At 38.6% G+C, this 26323-nt stretch overlaps 2 protein-coding genes across 3 annotated transcripts in view; one reads left to right on the top strand and one right to left on the bottom strand.

The window, feature by feature from the left end:
- Window positions 1-11423, bottom strand: part of cdk17 (cyclin-dependent kinase 17) — a 58556-nt gene extending 47133 nt beyond the window's left edge. The window contains exon 1 of the mRNA XM_034162925.1: window positions 11082-11423. The gene's annotated coding sequence lies outside the window, so the exon portion shown is untranslated. The remainder of the gene's footprint in view (window positions 1-11081) is intronic.
- phyh (phytanoyl-CoA 2-hydroxylase) lies at window positions 4056-26097 on the top strand. 2 transcript variants are annotated; one of them, XM_034162927.1, is made up of 10 exons: window positions 4056-4060; window positions 13232-13316; window positions 15144-15199; window positions 15602-15712; window positions 17964-18132; window positions 18206-18287; window positions 22186-22367; window positions 22447-22596; window positions 24164-24298; window positions 25991-26097. In XM_034162927.1, exons 2-10 carry the CDS (start codon window positions 13254-13256, stop codon window positions 26042-26044), a joined length of 1002 nt encoding a protein of 333 aa, XP_034018818.1. In that variant the 5' UTR covers window positions 4056-4060; window positions 13232-13253; the 3' UTR covers window positions 26045-26097. The 2 variants fall into 2 exon arrangements, with proteins under 2 accessions (XP_034018818.1, XP_034018817.1); XM_034162926.1 differs by lacking the exon at window positions 4056-4060 and having other exon boundaries at window positions 13204-13316.
- The last annotated feature ends 226 nt before the right edge of the window (window positions 26098-26323 follow it).

The following is a 26323-nucleotide window of genomic DNA, read 5'->3' as shown; positions in this document are numbered from 1 at the left end:
TCCCAGCAGAAGACTGCCCCTCCCTGAGCCTGGTTCTGCTGGAGGTTTCTTCCTGTTAAAAGGGAGTTTTTCCTTCCCACTGTAGCCAAGTGCTTGCTCACAGGGGGTCGTTTTGACCGTTGGGGTTTTACATAATTATTGTATGGCCTTGCCTTATAATATAAAGCGCCTTGGGGCAACTGTTTGTTATGATTTGGCGCTATATAAAAAAAATAAATAAATTGATTGATTGATTGATATGAATATAATAATATTAACAACTGGCGTGTGGTCCGTGGGGATCCACAGGCTCTAGATCAGGTAGTGTTTATACAATAGGTAGGTAATATTTTTCAAGGGTGGTAATAAATTATGCAAAGTTTCTATAATGAGTTGGAATGGCGTGTGAGTCCAGAATGTTTTTCAAACCTTAGACCTCAACCCTTTTATTTCCTGTTAGGTACATACATTTTTTTAATGTTAATTTACTGTTTAGGTTCCTGTTATCATATAGACACTTATTATAATCAGTATTATTATTATTATTTCATTATTACTTCTATTTTGTCATTTGATTTTTTTTTAATGGACTACAATGGAAATAAGTGTTCACTTTTGTGTCATCCATGTATTTTTAATATATTTACAATTATATTGTGCATTTACAATAAACTTATGAAATAAAATCATGCACTCACACTTTTAATATATAGATTATTTACCACCCCCTAGACTAGACTCACATGGATTGGTATGCGAGTCTAGAATGTAAATATCAATGTCCATTGTTCAGTGTTGTTAGCAAATATATGTAGCTACTATAAATATATTAGTCCTATCAATGTTCTGTTTCAATGACGTTCATCCTTGATCCAAAATAAATAAGCATACCAAACAGTAATTGTCAGCTCTCTACAATTTGTGTGTGATAGAAATTGTATGCACACACGCAGAGCTTTTTGTCATTTCTGCATTCTGCTGTAAGTAGATGCTTTTAATATGGCACACAGAGATTGTGGTGGAAAACATCAATAGCACTACACTTTTCACTTATGGTACCAGTAGCATAACACTTAACTCAGTCATGGTAACAACAACATGACACTAAACCAAATGAACTACAAAAACATAATAAATCAATAACACTAACAACACTGTTAAACTAGCATGAACCATAATAACATTTAAAACCCCAAACTCCCATGGTACACTGCAGCACAATGTTCACTGCTTACTGGTTAGCTAAAATTGTTAATTTCTCCAAAAATATTTGTCCTATCAACTATCTGTTTTCGCAGGATTCATCCTTGACCCAAAATACATAAGCATACCAAATGGCAAATGTTTAAAAAAAAATATATATATATTCAACAGGCTTGCTAGCAGTATGCAGTATAAAGGATAGATGTACCCGTTTGAACTTTACTTTCAGTTCACAATTTGTTGATGCCATACTGATTCAAAACAGGAAAGTTATGCTATGTTAACAGTTATCATCTTCTCAAGTTGCCAAACAAAGAGACAAAGATGTACATCCACCATCTTCATCTCCTTTTCTTCACTTGTATTTAGACACTGCCAACTCTCTCCTCTGCGACAGTTTTTCTGTCTGATACATAGACATATACTTTATTGATCTCACAGTGGAGAAATTATGTTTACACTCCAGTTACCTCGGACAGCAATTAATCCACAATTATTACTTGTTTACCGTAATAATGGCACACATCAGAATTAAAAACAGCACATACACATTTGACATTGTTGTCATTAGTCGGCTCTGCTTCCTGTGCCACGACTGGCTGTGGCGAGGTGACTTGTGGCCCACTCTGAATCCCTTACCAGCATGAAGTTAGATTAATAAGAACTAATTTCCTAACAACAATACTGTACACATATCCTTCCTTTCTGTCTTCTGTTGTCTGAACTATATGGTGCCTTCAGGCGCTTTCCAGTTCATGTGCCAACCAGGCCGACCATTCCAGCCTGAGAGAAACGCAGCATCATCATCCCATAAAGTTAGAACCTCAGACATTTGCTCGCTGAAGAACATTTGTTTATTTCAGGTGCTCTGACGCACGCGGTGCAATCTCAAACCTGGCATTCCCGGAATTCTCAATTCAAACATTGAAATATAAACTTTGCTTGTGCATATAGTTTATTCTTATTTTTTTTGTCTTTTGCACAAAAATTCACTAGATGAAGTACTCCACTGTGGATACTGCTTGGTACCTTTCTGATTACATTTGCCAAAGAGGAGGTTACAACTAACCCAGACAGCATGCATTTTGGTGAATAATTCAAATGCTACTACATACAGGTCTTGATAGACATCAAAGTGCAATACGAGGTGCTTATAATTGCACCTATGCGTCATATTTCTCTGCAGCTAGTAGCTCTGTGCATACATGGCAGACAGCGCTGGTGCCATATGCAGAATGACCCTGCAATAAAAACATTAAGCAGGGTTCTTTTCCCTTCTGTTCAGCCTTGGCTGCCATTACTGCTCATGTAGGACTGTTGCTTTAATCCAATTCAATCAGATTATTACAGTGTAGAAGCATGTCTGGCAATGTTGACCTTGAATGTCCTGAGCTTTCAGATAATGATGAATGAGATGCTTGCTGGGCTAATACAGTGAAGTACTTCATAAGTAAAGAATAAAAGTCCTTAGTAGTATCAGGAAAGTGTGGCCTTCACAATAACAATCCTGGTAAAATAAACATAAAGAGGAAAAAGAATAGGAAGGTCTATGAAATAAAGTCAAGTCTTCATTGTGATCCACCTTTCTCTGAATGTTTGATGCACATTGCTGGCACCGATTGCAGATAAAGACTGCCTGTGAAGCAATGATTAACCCACAGAGAAGAACCAAGGATAATTAGAGCCTCCCAGTTGAGATTAAAAGCGAAATTCACTTTCACACGGTGACTGGAAAGTAAATTCAGTTGACGCATTTGGGTCGGATGAGGTTACACAGGCTAGCATAAAGTTTCATCTCCGCTCACATGTTCAATTCCATGAAGAGCAACATCTTCTAAAAATCAAATAAAATATTAAGACGTTAAAGAGATCAAATTTTCTTGTTGAAAAAGCAAACCCACATTTCTAAAATGTGATGAGGTGCAAATCTGCTTTCAGAATAAGGCTGGTAAGTCAGCATTGTGCAGGACGAGATGTACTGAAAGGAATGTCAGCTGTCTGAGAAGCACCAGACAGCCAGTTTACTGCAGTTGCGTGGATTATATATTGATGACGGTACATTTTTGTGATGAAATGGCTGGATTAACAAAGTGGTCAACCTCTATTAACGGGCCCAACAACTCTGTATATACGTGTAACTGATGAACATAAGGTACTACAACAACTCTTCTTGGAGATGCTGGACCACAATTATTTTTCCTTCATGCATACGGTGTCCTTACAATGTGTGAAGTTTCAAAATTCAACAAATGGTTCAAGTAGGAGTAACACTTTCACATCTCAGACAAATCAGATGGACGGACAAAGGTGATTCCCCCAAAATTGTGTTTGGGGTGAGTATAAAAACAAAATGTCAGCCACCAAGATTTATGTGGGAAATATTAAAACAAGAACAATCTGCTGCAAAGTCAAACATATGTCAACAAAAATGTATTCACAAAGAAAAATAACCAGTAAAAAAAAAAAAAAAAAAAAAAAAAAAAAAAGTAAATTGATGGACAGGAATAAAAGAAAAATGGGTTATGTACATTGAGCAAATATAAATCAACATAAACTCAAACCTCAATCTCTGGTTCCCTGTCAGGTTTGTAAGTTTTTGGGGTTTTTTGTCAGTCAGTTTAAATCAAGTGTGAATTTCTGCAACGGGACATCAATATAATTCAATTAGATTATTTTATTCTCATGCAGTGGTAGACATCGAAGTTTTCTGCACATTGCCCCAGGGGGTCAGACACTTTTAAAATTTGCTGCCCTCACAGTGAATGCAGCATAGAAGCATGTATGGCATACGACAGAAAGAAATGTGCCCCTGTGCAATATTACTTAAATGCCTGATCCCAGGTATTACTGAGGGGGGGGGATGTGACTTTGCCTCAGCCTCCAAAGGAGATAAGGCTAACAAAAATGTGGGTTTGGATAGTTAAGGGTGAGATTAGATTGGACATTGCAATGTACGCAACTACTGATCCAAAAAAATCCTTCAAAAGAAGAAGAAAATAATGAAAAGTATTCAACTCTTCTTAAAATCATATGACATTTCTTTTAGAGTTATTTTGGCCTTTTTATAAATAGAACAAAAGCTTCCAAAAATGATATTCAAAGCAGAGCAAACAGAGCGGAGCTGTTCACTACTCTGAGATATGCATCTGTGTGAGTGTGTGTTGAATATTTCAGTATCCAGGCTGATAAATGACAGCAGATCAGTGCTCCTCACCCCCCACCCTCAGCCACACACACACACACACACACACACACGAATCTGGCCCATTTATTTTACTGTGTGACCTCTGTGTGTGTCAATAATCCCTGTGTGATGCGATGCTAACAATGCCACCAGCTAATCTCCAGATTACCAGCCAATCTCACCAAATCCAATGCCTCCACACACATTTGTCCAACTCTACATTCCTTGCATGGTTGACATAACAACATTCCTCTTTGGTTTCTGTGTTCATATCACTAGACCCTCTTTCACACGTCAACCTGACTGAGCTAAAGAAAACAGTGCAGGTTATTACACAGAGGATTATCATCATCAGGATTATCATACACAGGATTATCATCAAGCAAGAACGAAGTGTTGATGATGTTTCTCTTATGCAACTGGTGCAAAACCGGAAGAATCCAGTGGTCAAGGAAAAGGACCATTTACACAAAGACACCAAATAAAATGTGCAACTAGATGAACAATGAGATTAGGGAACTACTGTAGGGAAAGGATGAAGCCAAAGTCAGACAATTCAAGGCACAGCAACAGTGTACATTTTACATCATGTCTTGCCTCTTGCACACTTAACTCATGTGCCAACTAGTGGTGAGTGATACATTAATGTCATAGTAATCATTGGTGTGACTGTGCAATCATATAGCCTGTGCTATACCATGAACACCATGAGAAATCAGTTTCTCACCTATAAGAGTACAGGCAGGTCATCTGGCCAATGGGAAGCCTCGCCAGGCTAGGAATATTTTTAATGGCAGCAACAAAAAATAACAAAATATCCATTAAAGGTGTATGGCCTTTGGGTTTTTTCAGATTTAAGTCATAAAAATAAATTTTCTTTAACAGCACTAGAATTTCATTCCTTTGCTTTTAATTAAAGGATTCATAATATTTTCCTGCCAATATGATGAAAATGCACGCTGTCTGGAAACAATTTCGAATTCTGTCCCTTGATGGGTAGAAATTCAAGCGATCAGATGCAACCTACATCTGGCACCAATTTCATATGGTGGGTAGGACATGGCGACTGCCAATCGGAGTAAAGAAAGGCAGCGTGGCATCAACTGGCTGCTCACTTGAACAAAACAAACCAAGATGGAGGAAAATGCTCAGAAACAGCTTATTTCTGAATAATCTGTTTTTCATACTGTATATTTTGCAAAAGTTAGCGAGAAATAAAACACTTCTAATTATAAAAACACTGTTTTTGTAACCAGATAAGGCCTCTGAAGTGATTTACAAGACATCTAACATCAGTAAGATGTTAGTGTGCACACCCTGGAAATGCACAACAAACAAGTGGGTCAAGTCACAGGTAATCTCAAAACATCACACATGCACACATGTAACTCCTCCTGTAGTTCATTTGCATGATGGCATTACAAGGAAAAGACAGTATTTGCCATGTTCACTCCCCCCCCCCCCCCCCACCACCACCACCCAAGATAAATATGCACTCTTCATTAAAATGAGCTGTAATTTTGCAAAATGTTACAAAAATAAACCTACATTATAATGCTTGGATTTCAGCAGAACTTAACATTTTGTCAGTTTCATTAAATCTGATCATCATTGACACTCTGCATGGCTTTAATAAGCACTGAGGCTATAAATTAATTGAACTGATTAGACACCCATGCATAACAGAAATTCACTCATATAAAAACAACCAAACTCATAACAGAAAAGTCAAAAGTAAAAAGAAATATAAGAAAATAAATAAAATACATGGTGCCTAAAGGTGTAGGCAGAAGCAATGCTTACCAACGCCTACCCCCCTGTATAAAGTCAAATCAAACCAGGCATATATGCCTGATCATAGACGTTTATATCCAACATAATCTGAACAATGGCAGCACATAGCTACAGATAAAAGAAGTCAAATATTTCTCCAGACAGCTCCCAAAACAAAAAAGGTTCCAGTATAACAGCATCTACATATAACACAACTCAACCACATTCATCTAATTCATATCTAGAAAATACCATTTCATTGTATAAATATTAGAACCGGTTGATATCTAGACATTGCTTAAGTTTCTCTGGTAAATGATTCCATTTTTTTTTGGGCCACAAATGGAGACACAGAAGCACCTCCTAATCGTCCTAGTGCCAGCAATTTTAAAATAATACAAACCCCTTATATTCCTTCTCACTGCGTAAAATATTCTTGAATTCTGAAAAGGATTTGTTTATTTTTTTCGCTTTATGCATCAACTGAACAGTCTTAAATGAAATCATATCAAAGTTTTAATATCTTTGATTTAATAAACAATGGATTGGTATGATCCCGAAATCCTGAATTATTTTTAATGCTTGTTTTTAAAGGATGATTAATGATTGTAATGTAGTTTTATAGTTATTACATATAATGATCAAATTTCAGTTTATCCCTTGTCTCGCTAAGGTCCACACATAAGTCAAAACATCTTTTAAATACTTTTCTGATAGCTGTAACTGCCTATAAAGTAATTTTCCCTTGGATGCATACATGGATTATGTAGAGAACTTTTAGTAAATACTGTGTTTTTCTGCTGTTAAAAAAATAAATCACAATAATTAATATTTAATAAGTCTAGCTTTCTAACATAAATTTTACACCGGGCTTTTCAGCAAAGATTTACACTATTAATTGCAATCATTATCAGGATAATGGTTCATGTTGTAATTAACACACAGTTGCAGGATAATGGATAATATACTGTATTAAACGCACACAAAAACATGCAAATGGAATTATGCAATAAAAAAATCTATACAAACACAAAGAGAGCACCAATGCAAAAAGAAAAACTCTGCTACAAGAAACACTGCACAAGTTTGAGATGATAGAAACCAGAGTCGGGGGGCAGAGGCTGCATGCTGCTAACCTGATTGTCAATAGCAACAGTCTTTTGGAGGCTGCTCACCAGTAAGTATTGTCAGTTCTGCTGCAAAGCATGATGGGATACAACCACACATTTCACCACAGATGACGATTATTTGTCAGTGCAGCTAACAGCTTCATGTAATCCGGGCAAACAGTTACACAACACACCGAACTGCCGTCAAATCAACTTCACAGATTTAAGGAAGCACCGATTTCATCTTCCTGTGACTTCAGCTCATCGGGGCGGCCTGATCCTTATTCTTCTCTAGTGTTCACGGCAGGTAAAGCTGCTTCAAGACGCGGCAGGAATACTGACTGAGTCTCCAGCTTTGAACACGAACCAATTAAACCAACCAAAAGTGAAAAAAAGTTAAGTTGTAAGATGGTTGTAACAAGTCTATGTTTGAAAAGTTGAGAAAAATTGTGATTCTGATTGTGAGTCGACCACCACCTCTATCAGAAATGAGATGGTTTCAATGCTAACAAGAGACAAGAATAAAACTACTATGAATGAATGAGCAATCACAAATAGGAAGGTAAAAGTCAGCTCATGGATTCGGCTCCAATGTGGCCCAGTGGATATATTTTTAAACTCCAAGTTACGGGTAGAGTACACAAACAAACTTTTCACTCCAACAGGAATTCTCGCCTAAAAGGATAAGTTAGTCCTGTGACAGTACTCGCGGCATTAAAATGCTGCCAGCAATCAATCTTTTGAGTCGTTTACTGACCTTTGACAACTGCTTCACTTAAAAGAAATCTCATTTTGATAAATCATCTTAAGAAGAAATGAATGAATGAAACTGAAAGAAGCAGCCATAAAGTGAGTTTTAAAAATTCCCCTGTTCAAGATAGAAAGAAAATAATGCCCGTTGAAACCGACTTTGTAATAAGTATGGCTACCTAGGTGTCATTTTTTTCTAACATACCGGTCTTTCTAAATCTGTACGTGTACCACAATATTACACATAAATCTCACTTTCCAACTCCTTTTTTAAACTGTAACAATAACGTATTGAACGCAGTTCAGTACTTCATACTGTACATATGGACTGTAATTGTTGTGACGGTTTTATTGTCATGCTGAATTGATTTTAAAGTGTTAATTGCAGGTAGGTAAATCTTGATGCAGAGTTGCAGTGACATCAAAGCAGTTGTGTGTTCACACGAACAGGAAAAGAGCCGTCACGCTTCTATCACATATGAACGTGACTTGGACATGAACTCAGGTCTGAGTTTTCTTCACAGAACCCAACCACATCCAAACAGAGGGCGAGTACGGTGCATCCGAAAAGTATTCACAGCGTTTCACATTTTCCACATTTTGTTATGTTACAGCTTTATTTCAAAATGAAAGAAATACATTTTTTCCTCAAAATTCTACACACAATACCCCATAATGACAATGTGAAAAAGTTTTTTTTTTTAAGATTTTTGCAAATTTATTAAAAACAAAAAACACTAAGAAATCAGATGTATATAAGTATTCACAACATTTGCCATGAAGCTCAAAATTGAGCTCAGGTGTATCCTATTTCCACTGATCATCCTTGAGATGGTTCTACAGCTTAACTGGAGTCCACCTGGGGTAAATTCAGTTGATTTGACATGATCTGGAAAGACACACAACTGTCTACATATAAGGTCCCACAGTTGACAGTCAGAGCACAAACCAAGCATGAAGCCAAAGGAATTGTCTGTAGACCTCCGAGATAGGATTGTCTCAAGGCACAAATCTGGGGAAGGGTACAGAAAAATTTCTGCTGCTTTGAAGGTCCCAATGAGCTCAGTGGCCTCCATCATCTGTAAATGTAAGAAGTTCGGATCTACCAGGACTTTTCCTAGAGCTGGATGCCCATCTAAACACAGCAATCAGGGGAGAAGGGCCTTCATCAGGGAGGTGATCAAGAACCCGATAGTCACTCTATCAGAGCTCCAGCATTCCACTGTGGAGAGAGGAGAACCTTCCAGAAGGACAACCATCTCTGCAGCAATCCACCAATCAGGCCTGTATGGTAGAGTGGCCAACAGGAACCAGGAGACTAATCAGGATTGAGGGTAAGATGAATGCTTTAATGTACAGAGACATCCTGGATGAAAACCTGCTCCAGAGCGCTCCTGACCTCAGACTGGGGCGACGGTTCAACTTTCAGCAGGACAATGACCCGAAGCACACAGACAAAATATAAAAGGAGTGGCTTCAAGACAACTCTGTGAATGTCCTTGAGTGGCCCAACCAGAGCCCAGACCTGAATCCGATTGAACATCTCTGGAGAGATCTGAAAATGGCTGTGCACCAACGCTCCCCATCCAACCTGATGGAGCTTGAGAGGTGCTGCAAAGAGAAATGGTCAAAACTGCCCAAAGATAGGTGCACCAAGCTTGTGGCATCATATTCAAGAAGACGTGAGGATGTAATTGGCACCAAAGATGCATCAACAAAGTATTGAGTAAAGGGTGCGAATACTTGTGTACACATAGGTGATTATTTCGGGGGTTTTTTTTTAACATTTCAAAAAAACATTTTTCATGTTATCGTTATGGGGTGTTGTGATTAGAATTTTGAGGGGGAAAAAGAATTTACTCCATTTTGGAATAAGGCTGTAACATAATAAAATGTGAAAAAAAAGTGAAGCGCTGTGAATACTTTCCAGATGCACCGCATGTGCACATATGTACAGTACAGCATCTAATGTTCCTGCTATAAGTGACATATGCAGAGACACATCGATACAACCGCTGCTATATGGCGTCGATGGGGAGGGGGCTGCCCGGATAATTACTTTGTCCTCTGGGTTGTATCACTCTCAGTACCCGTACATCTGTATGTGGGTCAATACACACACACACGCACACGCACACACACACACGCGCGCGCGAGAGTGGCCAGTTGGTCCAGATGGAGGAGATCTCCAGTGCAATGACTGCAAAATGTACACAGCAAGAGCAGGACAGCATTTCAGCTTCAAAGAAGACGATGCTGCATTTGAACTAACACATTTCATGTAAATGAGCTGACCATGCTAGTAACGGCCAAAAAATAAATCCAACTTTTGGTTGCAGGTGATTTTAAAATTCTGGACACATTTTTAAGGCACTTTTGATCAAAGGCAACAAAAATACTACACTAAGTGGAATAAATGGCCTTTGTTTATGTTGAAAAATTAATAAATAAAACCATTAAGAAATACCTTGGATTTTTGCTAGTGCCTTTTTTTCATGTATGCATTGGTGACATGTTTAACTTACAAGCACGTGCAATGTATTTAATTTAATGTACTTGCAATCTGTGCCAGCAGAAAATTCCAAGTATTAACTCGGATTGGGAGCAAAAACACTTAACTGGGAAATCCCTATTTTACAGTAATCATATGCTCTGACAGCGTGACGTGTTAATAATATATGATAACATTTCTATATCACAGGATTATGATATCCTACATGATCCGTAATGTTTAGGTGGGCGGAAGACTCGCGCCTGTGGATGCACAAGTTATGTAAACACACCACATTTTCACCCGCAATGTCAAAATAAAAGCATAAGATTAAACGCTAGCTAAAGCGTAAGAGGGACGTTCGAAAAACCACACGCATAAAAACGTGAAGTATGGCAATCAAACGACAGACTTATTCTCCAGATGTCGTTTCCTCGCTGAGTGTTGTCATTTCCACACACAAACGTTCAGGATTCGTCCTTCGCAGTCACGCCAAACGTAAAGCCATTGAATCCATTATCGGACATAGCAATTATTATACACACAAGCATGAAAAAAAATAAAAAATACAAAAATGCGTGAGCCATATTACCTGATAATGATGAAAAGCGTAGTTTCAAGCCGAGTCTGCGGAGCTGCCAGGCCGGATGCCCTCTCTGCCTCCTCCGCTATATCCGCCTACTTAAGCTTAACAACACAGCCCCGTTTGTGTTAGCTTTCGGTTGCAGAAGAGAAATAATAAAAAAAAAAACATAGAGAGAGAGAGAGATCCTCAGACACAGAAACACGACGTGTAGAGAGGACGGGCTGCGAGAAACCGAACCCCTGAAACCGTCGTCTGTGTGGCGCTGAAAGCAGTTTAAAGAGACTGGAGGAGGTCGACACAGAAGAGCGACAGGAGTGGTGCAACAGCCCACTGCTGTCACTTTAAACGCTGCACGACACAACTTCCTGTTACGTTTCAAACTAAAAGCGCTCCTGACGATCATGTGGCGTCGCTTTCAAAATAAAAGCGTTGCACCCCACATTTGACATTTTGGGCAAGGCTCGGTTTTCTGCATACATACTCGTAGAAAATATTAACAATCAATCAGAACTCAGAATTGAGTGAGTCCATATTTTTTTCCCTCTGCTTGGTCTAAAAAAGTAACCGTTACTGACTGCCACAATTTTTTTTTCCTGATTTCTTATAGTGTTTCTTAAAGCCAGAAAGTTGCCATTTGAAATGACTTTAGTTTTGTGTCATGTCTGTGATCTGCTTTTTTTTCTACAAAATTAAACACCTGAATGAACATCCTCCGAGGCCGGTGATTCCATAATTTTTGCCAGGGGTTGTATCCGGTGGTGGTATCCGTACTGTAAATTCCGCTAAAGATTCAACATCTGGCTTTGTCATTCATTAATCCAAAAAAGAGTCATAACTACTACAGTCAACAAGGCTGTGTGGTCGCCTTTTTGTAAGTGGTCAAAACAGTCCATGCATAGATTAATATCTGCATAAAAGGGTTAAAACTGCTTAAACATACTATACTGTAACACTGTTAATAACCACAGATAAGCTGTTTAAATATTGATAATTTGATAAACATTTAGTCATCATTTACTTGATCTGAAAAAAAGGCTGTCGTTTGGATGATTTTCGATATTTGCGTATGGAGCATAAAGGGTCAATCTAAGAAAGTAAAGACCCCAACATTTTTCTTATGCTTTCACATACTGACACATATAGTACTCTAGATTCACTTATGTCTACTGGTTTGGCCCGGCATGGGATAATTAAGATTTCATCCACCAGATTTTAAACATCTCCTTCCATATGTGACCTTTTGACCTTTAGCTCTGCAGCCATTGACCCTAGGAAAGATTTTCTTTCTTTCTTTTTTTTTTTTTTACCAGTTTACACCTTACCTTATACCCTTTACAATGATACCCAGGTCATCTCATTAGAAATGACAATAAAATAACCAATTGCATTTCCCCTACCCCTAACTTTAAAGCAGGTTTTCCTTATGGTCTATGAATATGAACTCACTGAAAATGTAACTTTTGCAAGAGAATATCCCAAGCAGACCTCCAAAAAATCAATGCAGAAATGGTCCATTATATATATTTTCCCCGGACATGCCGACGGTCCGTGAATTTAACTACTGGTTGGTTGGCGACACCTGCTGGACATCGGCCTTGTTTCACTTTATTGTGTCTAATTCTACGATCATAGTTACCTGCTCTATCCGCTAATAGAACAATAGCTAGCTATTAATATAATAATAATAATTATCGGCACATAAACACTATTACATATATGTTTTATTATGACTGTAATTTGAATAAATAAAAACATCTTAAATCGAATTAATCTAGTTTCTTTGAAGGTTTTATAGTGTTGATTGTTCAGTATAAAAATCTTTTTCTAAATAGTATTCATTTATTTATTCATTCATTCATTTTCGGCTCTACTCGGCTCGTATTCGGCTTTCCGAGTCTTTCCGAAGATGACGGAACATGATTAGCTGTGGCACCACACCGCATAGCTCAGTAAACATTTGTCCTTGACTACAAAATTGTGAACATATTAAATAACACATTATTCTGTGACGAATAAGCAGAATTTATTGTGGTGAAAAAAAAAAGTCAGGCAACAATAAGAAGAAAGATGAGAAGATACGCGCGGTGACGCACACGGACGGAAGCGGCCATTTGCCCTGATTTTTTTTTTGGGGGGGGGGGTCGGTTTTTCCGTACGATCGTTCTGGACGGAAAAATAATGTCTCAGCCTGCTAAAAGACTGCGATTCTTAATCAATCATCTGGATCGATCAGCGATCGTCGTATCCTTTTAATCCTGCTTAAATTATCCGGTTTAGGATTCGGTGATCCCAACCGGCTGGATCGGAACCGAGTGAAACCGGCCTGGTGGACAACATGAAGACATAAAGGAATTCGTCCTCATAGTGCTTTTTAACATCGGCTTCCTCCGGACAAAATAACAGCTTGTGAACACGATCATGACGTGTCAGCAGGTGGACCAGAGGCGGCACTTGGTGGTGAGGGACAGTGGGATTTGTGGTTGTTTTTTGTTTGTTTTTTACTCTTTTTTTTTTTTTACTCTTTTTTTTTTTTTTTTTTTTTAAACAAAATTAGCATTAAATACGCCAAAAACGTTTCAACGCAAATGTAAAATGCCTACAGTTGTCTTTGGGATTTACCCACTTGCTCCGTAAGTGACTTGGTTTTGTTTTCACTCCAGTTTGTTTGTTAGCTAGATATATATATATATATATATATATATATATATATATATATATATATATATATATATATATATATATATATATATATATATATATATAGCTAGATAGATAGATAGATAGATATATCTATCTAGCTAGCTAATTAAAAGGTTAAAGAAGCACATTTAAATAAGTAAAAATAAATAAAAAGCATAGCATGGCATATTTAATTTGCCTCTTTTATTCACTTTACATTTCATGTTTATTTTTCTTTTTTCCTCCAGACCTTTCAAGTCTGCGTGTGGTTTACTCAGGTTTATATTTGCACTAAAAGGCTTGCACCTTACCTTTCATTGTACTGGTTAACATCACAATAAAGAATCTGTATCTGTATCTGTCAAAGGTCAAAGTCATGAAAAATCTTGGAAAATTGGAAAAAAAAATCCCTATCCTTTAACACTGAATGAATTTTAAAAAATTCATAACTCTGACAAAAAAGATCAAATTTCTTTCAGATTTGAGAGCATTATGTATGGTATCCTTTATTGACTGAGAAAGTTTGATCTGGATCTGACCCAGATTACAGATTTTGTGGCCATTTAAATTTAACATTGAAAACCCCATTTAATGTATATTTTACAAAATATCTTCAATCAAACGTGCCCCAATTACTCTCATATTTGAAAGTGAGGTGCAGAGTGACACTTACTATCACCTGACAAAGTTTGATCCAGATCTGATTCAGATTGTGGATTTTGTGGACATTTGATTTTAATATTGAAAACCCCTTTTGGTGTACATTTTGCATTATATCTCAATAAAAAGTGCCTCAATCACCGCCGGTGTTCTTTAGAAAAGTCAGGGGATGGATACATAAACATTTAACGTCAATGAATACGGTTTGGACTTCATTTGTATCACTTACTAAGAAATAAAAATGGTATGATACTGTGTGGTAAATCTGTCTGGAGTAGATTTTTTCTGAAAATCTGAGTGATCTTGGAAAATAAATAATTTAAATTAAAAAAAACAAACAAACATGTAATTACTTATAAATATTCTCATACATTTTGTTAAACCAATAATGTTTTAGAGCTGTTTCAAATTATATTTAATTAAAGCACCTATTTTAAAAAAAATTACATATTTTTTACACATATACATTTTACATAATTACATAATTACAATTACATTCAGGAATGTAAAATTGTACTTGCTGTTTGCTAAAATGTGTCAACTCAAGTATGTGCTTTGAAAACTGCAACAGCGACATATTGTGTTGCAGGTACTCCTTCTGTTTTGAGGAAAGGCTGGAAATGTTTGAAGGCTACATTTTCAAAGTTCCTGTCAGATTTTGGGCAGCCATCTACAAATAATGCATCAAAATGAAGGTTATGTTTTTTTTCCTTGACTGACTTCCTTCAGAGAGCTTTGCCAACATCAGCTCAAACTGTCACCAACCATCACACAAACAAGTTGAGGTGAGTAACAAGTCTAAATAATACAATCTGAATTTAAAACCAATTATAAACACACAATTTCAGTATTGTAGCAAAAGCTGCACCACGGATACAAAATAACACCCCAGGCTACTCTGGGAAACAGTGGTTGAAAGCACAAGCCAGGTGGTTGATGGATGCAAGTTTCTGAACATCCACTGGAGTTGCATGAAAGCAGTCATGACATAGAGAGTGTAAGGCACGACTGGAAATTACTTTACAAGTGAGGGAAGCCAACAAGACCTTCAGCACAACTCTGAAGGGCTTCTGAGGTAGAACAGCAAACTACTTCATATTTTACTCTGATTATGGAATAAAATTTCCATCTAAACGCTCCAATACCTATCACACGGTGGACTGAATGAGCTTTTATTTATATTGTAGGTACACTTTGGACAATGACTTGCTGACGCCAGAAGAGAGACTCTTCTATGAGGAAAATGGCTTCATCCTCATCAAGAATTTGGTATCTGAAGAGGATATCAACAGGTTCAGGTGACTATCACAGAGTTCAACAAATAATGTTTAAAATCAATAATCAGATTGAAGCACATCACACGGATCAGAACAGTTTGTCTGATGGTATCCAGTTTTAAACTTTTATTCAAGTTCAACTTGAGGACTGCTAGCTAACTACAGCCAGGAGAAACATTAATGCCTCTGAAACTGAATTTAGTTCCTCCGGGAAAAGAGTTTGTTTGTTTCTGTTTGTGTTTGCAGGTTGCTGTAAGTTGGGCAAATTGCCCAGTGCTAATATATAGCGAATATTTAGAGTGGCTATTCCAAGGAACTGGTTAAAGATACGCCTAAGGTTACTATTAAACACTGATATGAAGTTGTATGCCATCTTTCTATTGATCACATGACTTTTGACCTTGGATGACCTTGAAAAGGAATATGACGTAGGTTGTGGGGATTTATTAATATAGTGAGGTGCACTATAACTCTCTTCTTGAAGTTTAAAGGAATATATTTATCTATCTAGAAGGTAACTTTAGATCAGTGCTCAAGGTCTTTATTGACAGTAAATTTGACAGCTCGGTCTCAGGTTTTTCTTGTGATACCATCATGAAATGCATCACATTCTGGTAACGTAGTCACCCCAATGCGCATCCCACACCCGGTCTCACCCCAAATCCTACAGGTGCTCCAGTTTCCTCCCACATCCAAAGACATGCGGGTTAGGTGGATTGGGGATCTTTAAATTGTCTGTAGGTGTGTGAGTGGGCATGAATGTGTTTGTCTGTTTGTGGCCCTGCGACAGACTGGCGTCCTGTCCTGGGTGTACCCTGCCTCACGCTCTGTGGCTGCTGGGATAGGCTCCAGCTGCCCATGACCCTTGATTGGACTAAGCAGTTGAAGATGAGTGAGTGTCATGAAATGTATTACATTGTGATAACGCAGTCACCCTTCGCACACTAATTTTGACCCTAACCCCAACCCTAACGCACCCCACCCCGTGTCACCCCAAATTTTGTGATACTGTCGTGAAATGTATTACATTTTGGTAATGCAGTCATCCTTCGTGCACTAATTTCGACCCTAACCCCAATGCGCACCCCAACCCCCACCCTGTGTCACCCCAAAATTCATGATACTGTTACGAAATGTATTACATTTTGATAACGCAGTCACACTTCGCGCACTAATTTTGACCCTAACCCCAACCCCACCCCACGTCACCCCAAATTTTGTGATACTGTCACGAAATGTATTACATTTTGGTAACGCAGTCACCCTTCGTGCACTAATTTTGACCTTAATCCCAATGCGCACCCCAACCCCCACGCTGTGTCGCCCCAAATTTTGTGATACTGTCACAAAATATATTACATTTTGGTAACGCAGTCATCCTTGGTGCACTAATTTTGACCTTAACCCCAATGTGTACCCCCACCCAGCGTCACCCCAAATTTCATGATACTGTCACGAAATGTATTACATTTTGATAACACAGTCACTCTTTGCGCACTAATTTTGACCCTAACCCCAACCCCACCCCACGTCACCCCAAATTTTGTGATACTGTCACGAAATGTATTACATTTTGATAACACAGTCACTCTTTGCGCACTAATTTTGACCCTAACCCCAACCCCACCCCACGTCACCCCAAATTTTGTGATACTGTCACGAAATGTATTACATTTTGGTAACGCAGTCACCCTTCGTGCACTAATTTTGACCTTAATCCCAATGCGCACCCCAACCCCCACGCTGTGTCGGCCCAAATTTTGTGATACTGTCACAAAATATATTACATTTTGGTAACGCAGTCGTCCTTGGTGCACTAATTTTGACCCTAACCCCAATGTGTACTCCCCACCTAGTGTCGCCCCAAATTTCATGATACTGTTATGAAATGTATTACATTTTGATAACAGTCACCCTTCGCGCACTAATTTTGACCCTAACACCTACCCTGTGTCACCCCAAATTTTGTGATACCGTCATAAAATGTATTACATTTTGATAATTTTGGCCCTAACCCTAACCCCACTACCACCCCCCACCCCGTGTCACCCCAAATTTCGTGATATCGTCACAAATTTTGGCATGATGGCATCAGAAAAATCTACTGTGTTTTGTGGTGGTCACAAACTGATACTTTAATGACTTTTCATGACATCACAAATTTGGCGTGGGATCAGGTTGAAATTTTACGGGGTTTTTTTCCTCACATGTTTTGAAGGCCTGCAGATGTGTCATGAGGAACACGATCTGTGTTTCTTTCTTTACTCCTCAGGAAGGAATTTGAACACATCTGCCGACAGGAAATTCAAGTTCCTGGTATGACTGTGATGAGGGACGTGGCCATCGCCAAGTCTGAGTTTATTCCTGATGAGAAAGCCGTCACTAAGCTGCAGGACTTCCAAGAAGATCCGGAGCTGTTCTGGTACTGCACCTTACCAGAGGTACAAAATACAAAGGCCTTTCTGTCTCCCTCCGTGGTTTGAATTCATAGGTTTAAAATGTTTTTTGTGTCAGATCCTGCAGTATGTGCAGTGTTTCACCGGACCGAATATCATGGCCATGCACACCATGCTCATCAACAAACCACCAGACGCGGGTATGCTGACAGAATCTTTGACATTTTCACTTTTCTTTACCGATACGCAGATTTCTCCCCCAAAAAGGAAGCAAACAAACATTCTGAAATGATGGGACTGAACCACCCTAATTTTGGTTTGTGACCTTGCCCCCACTCCCCCACCACTTAGATCAGTGGATCCCAGTGCTGATCTCAGGGACCCCACACATTTTCCACCTTTCCCTATCGTGATTGCCCGAGCACACCTAAACAGGGAGAACAGAAAATGTGCAGGGTAGGTGGTCCCTAAAAAACAGCATTGGGAACCACTGACTAGACTGCATAAGCGATTTTTTTTTGGAGCTCAAGGTTTCTTGGTGGGCTTGCACTTCGAAGAGGAAAGAAGGTGAATTAATTCCTGTATAGACATATCCCCACAAGTCTACAACTCCCTCTGGGATCCCTGTGGATGGGACACCAGCCCATCACAGGCAATGTACCCAACCAGAGTTGACTGGGACAAAGCAAACAAAGTGTCTTGTCTAAGTATACAAGGAGGTAGCATGACTGGACTGATTCTAGCGATTGACCTGCTCTGCATGTGTTTTATTTGTAGGTGACAAACTTTACAATTATTCTGGTTGCGGTGTAAAGAGATCGACCCACCTTCCTAAATGTAGAATCTTTTTCTGCTATGCCAGCTTCTTTTCTGCTGTTGTCCACTCTCTACTTAATTAGTCTTTGGTAGGGGAAACCGGGGCACGGTGAATCAATAGCTATATCTGCAAAACTAGATATATTTTCAGCAATTATGCCATATTTTTATGCATAAAAACATCCCCCTTATAAATTAGTGTTTTGATTTTGGATACATTAAGGGTAAAACTAAGTGGCAAGTGAAGTCCAATCAAAAGTAAATTTTGTGGATGTCAGTGTCTTTGTATTTATTTCTCACAACAGAGGAAAGGTGGACCAAAAAAAATTATTAGTTAGACTACCCCGTTCAACTGATGAGTATGTGTTATGTCTTCTCCAGACTATCAGCTATTTGATAACATGACTGATGTGTGTCACATGCACCCAGGGCACAGTGAAACGGGCACAGTGAATCAGTCTAGAAAGTGATTTATTAAGTCCCAGTATCACGTGGGTGACATATATTACTTGTTGAAGCTTATACATTTATTTTTCTATTAATTATTTCTATAATTTGTGTATATAAACAACTGTTTTCACGTTTAAACAGAAATTATGACAGTTGTCTTTATAATAGTTTCTAAAGGACTTATATCACTACATAAGACACTCACACATTACATAGCTGGTTTGCTGGATTATAGTTTGTATATGCGTCAGCATATATTTAATAATTTTGAAGAAATCTTTATAATCATGTGTTTTTTCATTATATTCTAAGTTGATTCACTGTGCCCCGTGAATTAATGTCCAAGGCACAGTGAACCAAAAGTTTTAAACACCTGTAAGTTACACTTGGGGAGACATAAATAACACAGCCTTATAAACAATAACTTGCTGTATTAAATCCACAATAGAATGACCTAAACCTATGCATAATGTGTTTATACTGCCACAAAACAACATTTCTGATCCACTGTGCCCCGACTTCCCCTATCAAACTATAAGGGATAATTGTGGTTACTTTGAAAATCTGGAAGCTCCCGTAGATTAATGTTGTAAAAATGTCACCATTTTAAATACTAAATCACATCAAATCAATTTTATTTATATAGCGCCAAATCACAACAAACAGTTGCCCCAAGGTGCCTTATATTGTAAGGCAAGGCCATACAATAATTACGGAAAAACCCCAACGGTCAAAACGACCCCCTGTGAGCAAGCATTTGGCAACAGTGGGAAGGAAAAACTCCCTTTTAACAGGAAGAAACCTCCAGCAGAACCAGGCTCAGGGAGGGGCAGTCTTCTGCTGGGACTGGTTGGGGCTGAGGGAGAGAACCAGGAAAAAGACATGCTGTGGAGGGGAGCAGAGATCAATCACTAATGATTAAATGCAGAGTGGTGCATACAGAGCAAAAAGAGAAAGAAACACTCAGTGCATCATGGGAACCCCCCCAGCAGTCTAAGTCTATAGCAGCATAACTAAGGGATGGTTCAGGGTCACCTGATCCAGCCCTAACTATAAGCGTTAGCAAAAAGGAAAGTTTTAAGCCTAATCTTAAGTAGAGAGGGTGTCTGTCTCCCTGATCTGAATTGGGAGCTGGTTCCACAGGAGAGGAGCCTGAAAGCTGAAGGCTCTGCCTCCCATTCTACTCTTACAAACCCTAGGAACTACAAGTAAGCCTGCAGTCTGAGAGCGAAGCGCTCTATTGGGGTGATATGGTACTATGAGGTCCCTAAGATAAGATGGGACCTGATTATTCAAAACCTTATAAGTAAGAAGAAGAATTTTAAATTCTATTCTAGAATTAACAGGAAGCCAATGAAGAGAAGCCAATATGGGTGAGATATGCTCTCTCCTTCTAGTCCCCGTTAGTACTCTAGCTGCAGCATTTTGAATTAACTGAAGGCTTTTCAGGGAACTTTTAGGACAACCTGATAATAATGAATTACAATAGTCCAGCCTAGAGGAAATAAATGCATGAATTAGTTTTTCAGCATCACTCTGAGACAAGACCTTTCTAATTTTAGAGATATTGCGCAAATGCAAAAAAGCAGTCCTACATATTTGTTTAATATGCGCATTGAATGACATATCCTGATCAAAAATGACTCCAAGATTTCTCACAGTATTACTAGAGGTCAGAGTAATGCCATCCAGAGTAAGGATCTGGTTAGACACCATGTTTCTAAGATTTGTGGGGCCAAGTACAATAACTTCAGTTTTATCTGAGTTTAAAAGCAGGAAATTAGAGGTCATCCATGTCTTTATGTCTGTAAGACAATCCTGCAGTTGAGCTAATTGGTGTGTGTCCTCTGGCTTCATGGATAGATAAAGCTGGGTATCATCTGTGTAACAATGAAAATTTAAGCAATACCGTCTAATAATACTGCCTAAGGGAAACATGTATAAAGTGAATAAAATTGGATTTTAAAATTGAATAAAACTAAAAGTATTTAAAATGGTGACTACTGAAAGTATTTAAAATGTCACCATTTTAAATACTTTCAGTATTTAAAATGGTGACATTTTAAATACTTTCAGCTAATTGGTTTTAGCTAATTTAACTAATTAGTTTAGCTAATTGGTGTGTGTCCTCTGGCTTCATGGATAGATAAAGCTGGGTATCATCTGCGTAACAATGAAAATTTAAGCAATACCGTCTAATAATACTGCCTAAGGGAAACGTATAAAGTGAATAAAATTGGATTTTAAAATTGAATAAATACTAAAAGTATTTAAAATGGTGACATTTTAAATACTGAAAGTATTTAAAATAGTATAATATCCATTTTTCTGGCATGTTTTCAGGACAGATCAGATGTTGTCACTACAGATCTCTGTACTTTGGAATTTCCCCCAGACCATTGTACAGGTGTGGCAGCTTGCCAGGTTGAATCTCAGCGCTGTCAGGCCTGTGGGCCCCTTTTCTCAGAAGCATCTAAATGCTGATCACTCATAAAAGACAAAGAGTGTTTTCAGTGGCTCAGGCAGGGATCAGAAGATCCAAAAAACATGACCCCTACTCGATTGGTTTGGATAATTCTGGGAAACCGTTATGGAGAGTACTGATATCTGAGGTGGTGTTTTTCACACAGCAGTGCACAGACACTGTATCCTCTGTAGGATTTATATATCGGACAAATTATTTTCCATCTTCAGTACATTTCCCTGAAGGAGCTTTAGTGCTAAGCTTTTTTTCTCTCTCTTATTTAGTGTATTTATTGTTGTCTGCTTGTTGTCCAGTTGGATTTTTCCGTTTGTGCATTAGTAGATGTTTGTGGTTGCTCGCTGTTTCAGGTAAGAAGACGTCTCGTCACCCTATGCACCAGGACCTGCATTACTTTCCGTTCCGCCCAGCCGATCGGATCGTCTGCTCTTGGACGGTGATGGAGAAGGTGAACAGGGAGAACGGCTGCCTGGTTGTCCTGCCGGGGACGCACACTGGCACACTGCTGGAGCACGACTATCCTGAGTGGGAGGTACACGCACACACTGCAAAGACAGTTAGTCCTACAGGGAGGTAGGTGCACAAACCATGTCGCCGCTATACATCCTCAGGGTGGAGTGAACAAGATGTACCACGGCGTGCGTAACTATGACCCGCAGCACCCCAGGGTGCACCTGGAAATGGAGAAGGGCGACACAGTCTTCTTCCACCCACTGCTGATCCATGGCTCCGGGATGAACCGGACACAGGGCTTCCGCAAGGTACAGGACTACACTACCCACAATGCATTCTGTGTTTTACTTTCAACTGCTGTAAATTAGCACCCTGCTCAGCGTGCTGCTGTCGTTGGTGCGACATCGCTGCTATTTTGTCATTGCGGGATAGCTCGCCAGACTACTTTCGCCTGACCCAGCGACATGAGAAGATGCTGCTGGATGAGTGCGAGTATTGACTTACGATCATTTAGGCCTAAAAATACACGAGATTCACAAATTCTTTTGCCAAATATACTCATACAAATACAGCATTGTTTGGGAACTACTTTTTGCGCAGGAATTCATTAAGCACGTCGGCTGCGGGAGCGTAATAACACGGAATATACAAAAACTGTATAGTTGTTCGTCCAAAGCGAGAGTGTCCACTTTTAGCTTGCCACATGCTAAGCTAGTGGCGCTCGTGAGTGTATGGTAAATTAGTGCACAGTTGATGAACTCACAAGGACCTTTACTTTGGTCTCCTTCAGAAAAAAAAGTCAGTGGGAATTCTAGGGGGAAAAAAATCCCGTCAACTATTCATTCAGGTTCTACTCTTAACGCTTAACTCTTCACGCTGAAAACCTATTTATTTATTTTAAAATATTTATTTATTTTAAAATACCTCAAAGGTTGTTTTTCCTCCTTGTGCTGCTCCCGTCACATTATTTATTAAATGTAGTGTCATTTTTCACTGCACCTGCAAGTCCTGCACTGCCACCATGTTTCTGTTTCTTTCCTACTTTCTGTCTTGATATTGTTAGACCCTGGGCTCTTTGGGTCCATCCTGGATCAACGAGATGCTGTTATTACAAAAAGGACAATTTATTTATTTTCATGTGAAGTCAATCATACCAGATCTGGGGTTCTCACCGTCCCGAGGTCACGCAGGAACTTATTCAGGAAAGAGACCCCGAACACAGTTTACAGTAAGGTTTTTATGGACATCCATTGACATCATTGATAAAGAAGTGGTCTTCCCAACTGGGTCAACCTTAAAAGACGTAAAAGCAGGGCCTTGTGTTCGTGAAACCACTGGCTGTTGCTACTTGTACATCTTTTCACAATAGCAAAATAATGCAAGATGCTAGTTTTTACAAGATATACTTTTGGTGCAGACAAATATCTTAAGATTACAGTAACTTACTGTGCAGATATCAGGAACAAATTCACTGACCGTCATTGCTCTTAACTTCACGTAACCCCCAGCAGATATGCAACAATGTATTAACATGGGTTTAGAGAGTTTGAAATCAATAATAATGTATGAGATACAACAGCTGCAGAAATTTGTATCACGTGAGGAGTGCTGAGTATTTGGTTTTAATAAGATCTAGATAAAGCAAACTTTTGAGATGGGAGGATTAAAGTGATTTAGATGAAATATCACTATTTTAAGCTTAGATTTGGTTATTTTTCCTTATGGAAGTGGTTGCTGCACGCGATAAGTTCACAGACAGTTAGAAATATGAAAACTCCTTTTTCTAATCCAATTGCAGATAAGTTGTGGACTTCAGAAAAAGAAAGCCCGTCTTTAGCTCAGTTCTTTGGTCTTTGTGTGATCATGTGTTTCCAGGCCATTTCCTGCCACTATGCCAGCGCTAACTGTTATTACATCGATGTGAAAGGAACCACGCAAGAAAACATCGAAAAGGAGGTTATGCAGCTCGCAGCCAAGAGGGTTCCTCCGGGCACAGAACTAAAGTTTGAGGTCAGATGTTTCCATTCCGCACATGTGATGTATCGTTACAGATTAAAAGTCTGCGATGAGCGTTCAATACCTTTAGCTGTTTTAAAATTGCATACATATCTGCATATGTGACGATAATTAATGCGTTATTTATGTGCATCCTCCAGTGCAGTGTAGTCGCTATAGTACAGCAGATAACTAAAACAACCTTTCAAATGCTGATACAAGGACCAAATTTGGCACAAATATTCCTGAGACATGATTCTTTTGAAAAAACAAAACAAAACAAACAAACAAAAAAAAAACACTGGCCATTTGAATTTTCAGTAGGCAGCCAAGTAGAAAAATTACAGAGGTGCCAAAATTAAAAACTGTTCCAATCATATTGAAAACTACACCACATTATTTGTCTGATCGTAAAGATTCCAAAAAGGTATAGTTTGGACTATCTATGACTGAATGTTATGGGGTAAAAACAACAAGAATGGTGACAAAGGTCAATTTCATTTAATACAGGGGTCAAAAGTTAAATTTGCTGTAATTTGGTAAAAAGTGGTGCAATTATTGGTTGAACTAATAGGATTAATAAATGGAATAGTTTTGACTCTGTTGCTTGGTCTCCAAAGTAAAGCTCAAACAGTGTTGACATTCATTGGATTCTATGACATGTGACATCCGGCAATATAACTAAGCATGACACATAGTGCAAACTATTCCTTTTTAAAACCCTATTAGCTCAATCAATAATTTGCATCACTTTTTATCAAAATTAGAGCAACTTTAACTTCTGACACCTGTACAACCGGAAATTGACCTTTGTCACCATTCTTGCTGTTTTTACCCCATAACTCCATAACATTCAGTCATAGATGGTCCAAACTATACCTTTTTGGAATCTTTATGAGCAGACAAATAGTGTGATATAGTTTTAAATATGATCGGAGCATCTTTTAATTTTGACCCCTGTGTAATTCTTCAACTGAACTGAAAATTCAAGTGGCCAATCATTTCTTTCAAAAGAGTAATGTCTAAGGAGAATTTGTGCCAAATTTGGTGCTTGTTTCACCATTTGAAGGATTCCTCTGTAAATATTCTGCTACCTGCTGCACTGCTAGTAGTGATTGATCGATCAGTTGCCACTCCGCTCCTTAGTCTGGTTGTGTTACACTTTTATAACAAATACACTGCAAATGACACTTTATTGTGACTAACAGAACAGTGATGGAGTTTGTTGATTGCTTGTTTCTGCAAATGCAAAATAATATTCACGTCTTGCTACTTCTGTCAAATTAGTAGCTAGCTGACTTACGTTACAGCAACTAGCAATAACAATCCATGAGGAACTTACAATAATTAGCTTGCGTGTTATTATAGTTTACAAGCAGATCTGTCAGTAGCAAAATAGAATGACACCAAAAATAACTAGTGACATCATGTCCTTTATCACCAGCCTGTTAAACATGTTGTAGTAGCAGCACGTTAGCATCGCAGCGACATCAAAGCGTGATCTCTGATGACTTCAGAGAATGGTACCGAGGCCATAAATGAGTCAAATTTTTACACAGTACATGCTTGAAATTACATTTTTATATATCAGATTGTTCCACTGTAGGACTGTTTTTGTTGTTATTGATCACTGGCAGGAGAGGAAAAACATAAGGATTTTATTTTTATTGCAGAGAACTGACACTTTTTTTACCATTTTGTCTGCAGGACACATGGGCCATCCGAGGCCGCCTGGTGCAAGGAGAGAGGATTTCGCTGTGACGACAAACTCACCGCCATCAACGGAGACCGATTTTCAGACAGACACTGAACCGCTGAAATTAGAACAGACCGATAACAGTGGAGAAAATAATAATAATAATAACAGGTCTTTTACTTACAGTTGAGACCATAATTTTGCATACAGCAGATTACTTCAGTTGTACAGAAATGATTATCAACAGACTTGGTTGGTGCAATTTTGGGGTTAAAAGGTCGAGATCACTGGAGGATACTTGATTTGCTTTGGGAAAATTGAGTTTTAAAGTTTTTAAACTGAGG

The sequence above is a fragment of the Thalassophryne amazonica genome, chromosome 22, assembly GCF_902500255.1.
Source record: "Thalassophryne amazonica chromosome 22, fThaAma1.1, whole genome shotgun sequence".
Taxonomy (NCBI): domain Eukaryota; kingdom Metazoa; phylum Chordata; class Actinopteri; order Batrachoidiformes; family Batrachoididae; genus Thalassophryne; species Thalassophryne amazonica.
Note: the sequence above shows the minus strand (reverse complement) of the source record. Positions and strands in the feature narration are given on the sequence as shown.

Excerpts from the sequence above, each read along its gene's own strand:
- phyh (XM_034162927.1), top strand. The coding sequence starts at position 13,254 with ATGTCTCAGCCTGCTAAAAGACTGCGATTCTTAATCAATCATCTGGAT. Across the intron at positions 18,133-18,205 it reads GGTACTGCACCTTACCAGAG|ATCCTGCAGTATGTGCAGTG; the intron begins GTACAAAATACA and ends TTTTTGTGTCAG. Across the intron at positions 22,597-24,163 it reads GGACACAGGGCTTCCGCAAG|GCCATTTCCTGCCACTATGC; the intron begins GTACAGGACTAC and ends ATGTGTTTCCAG.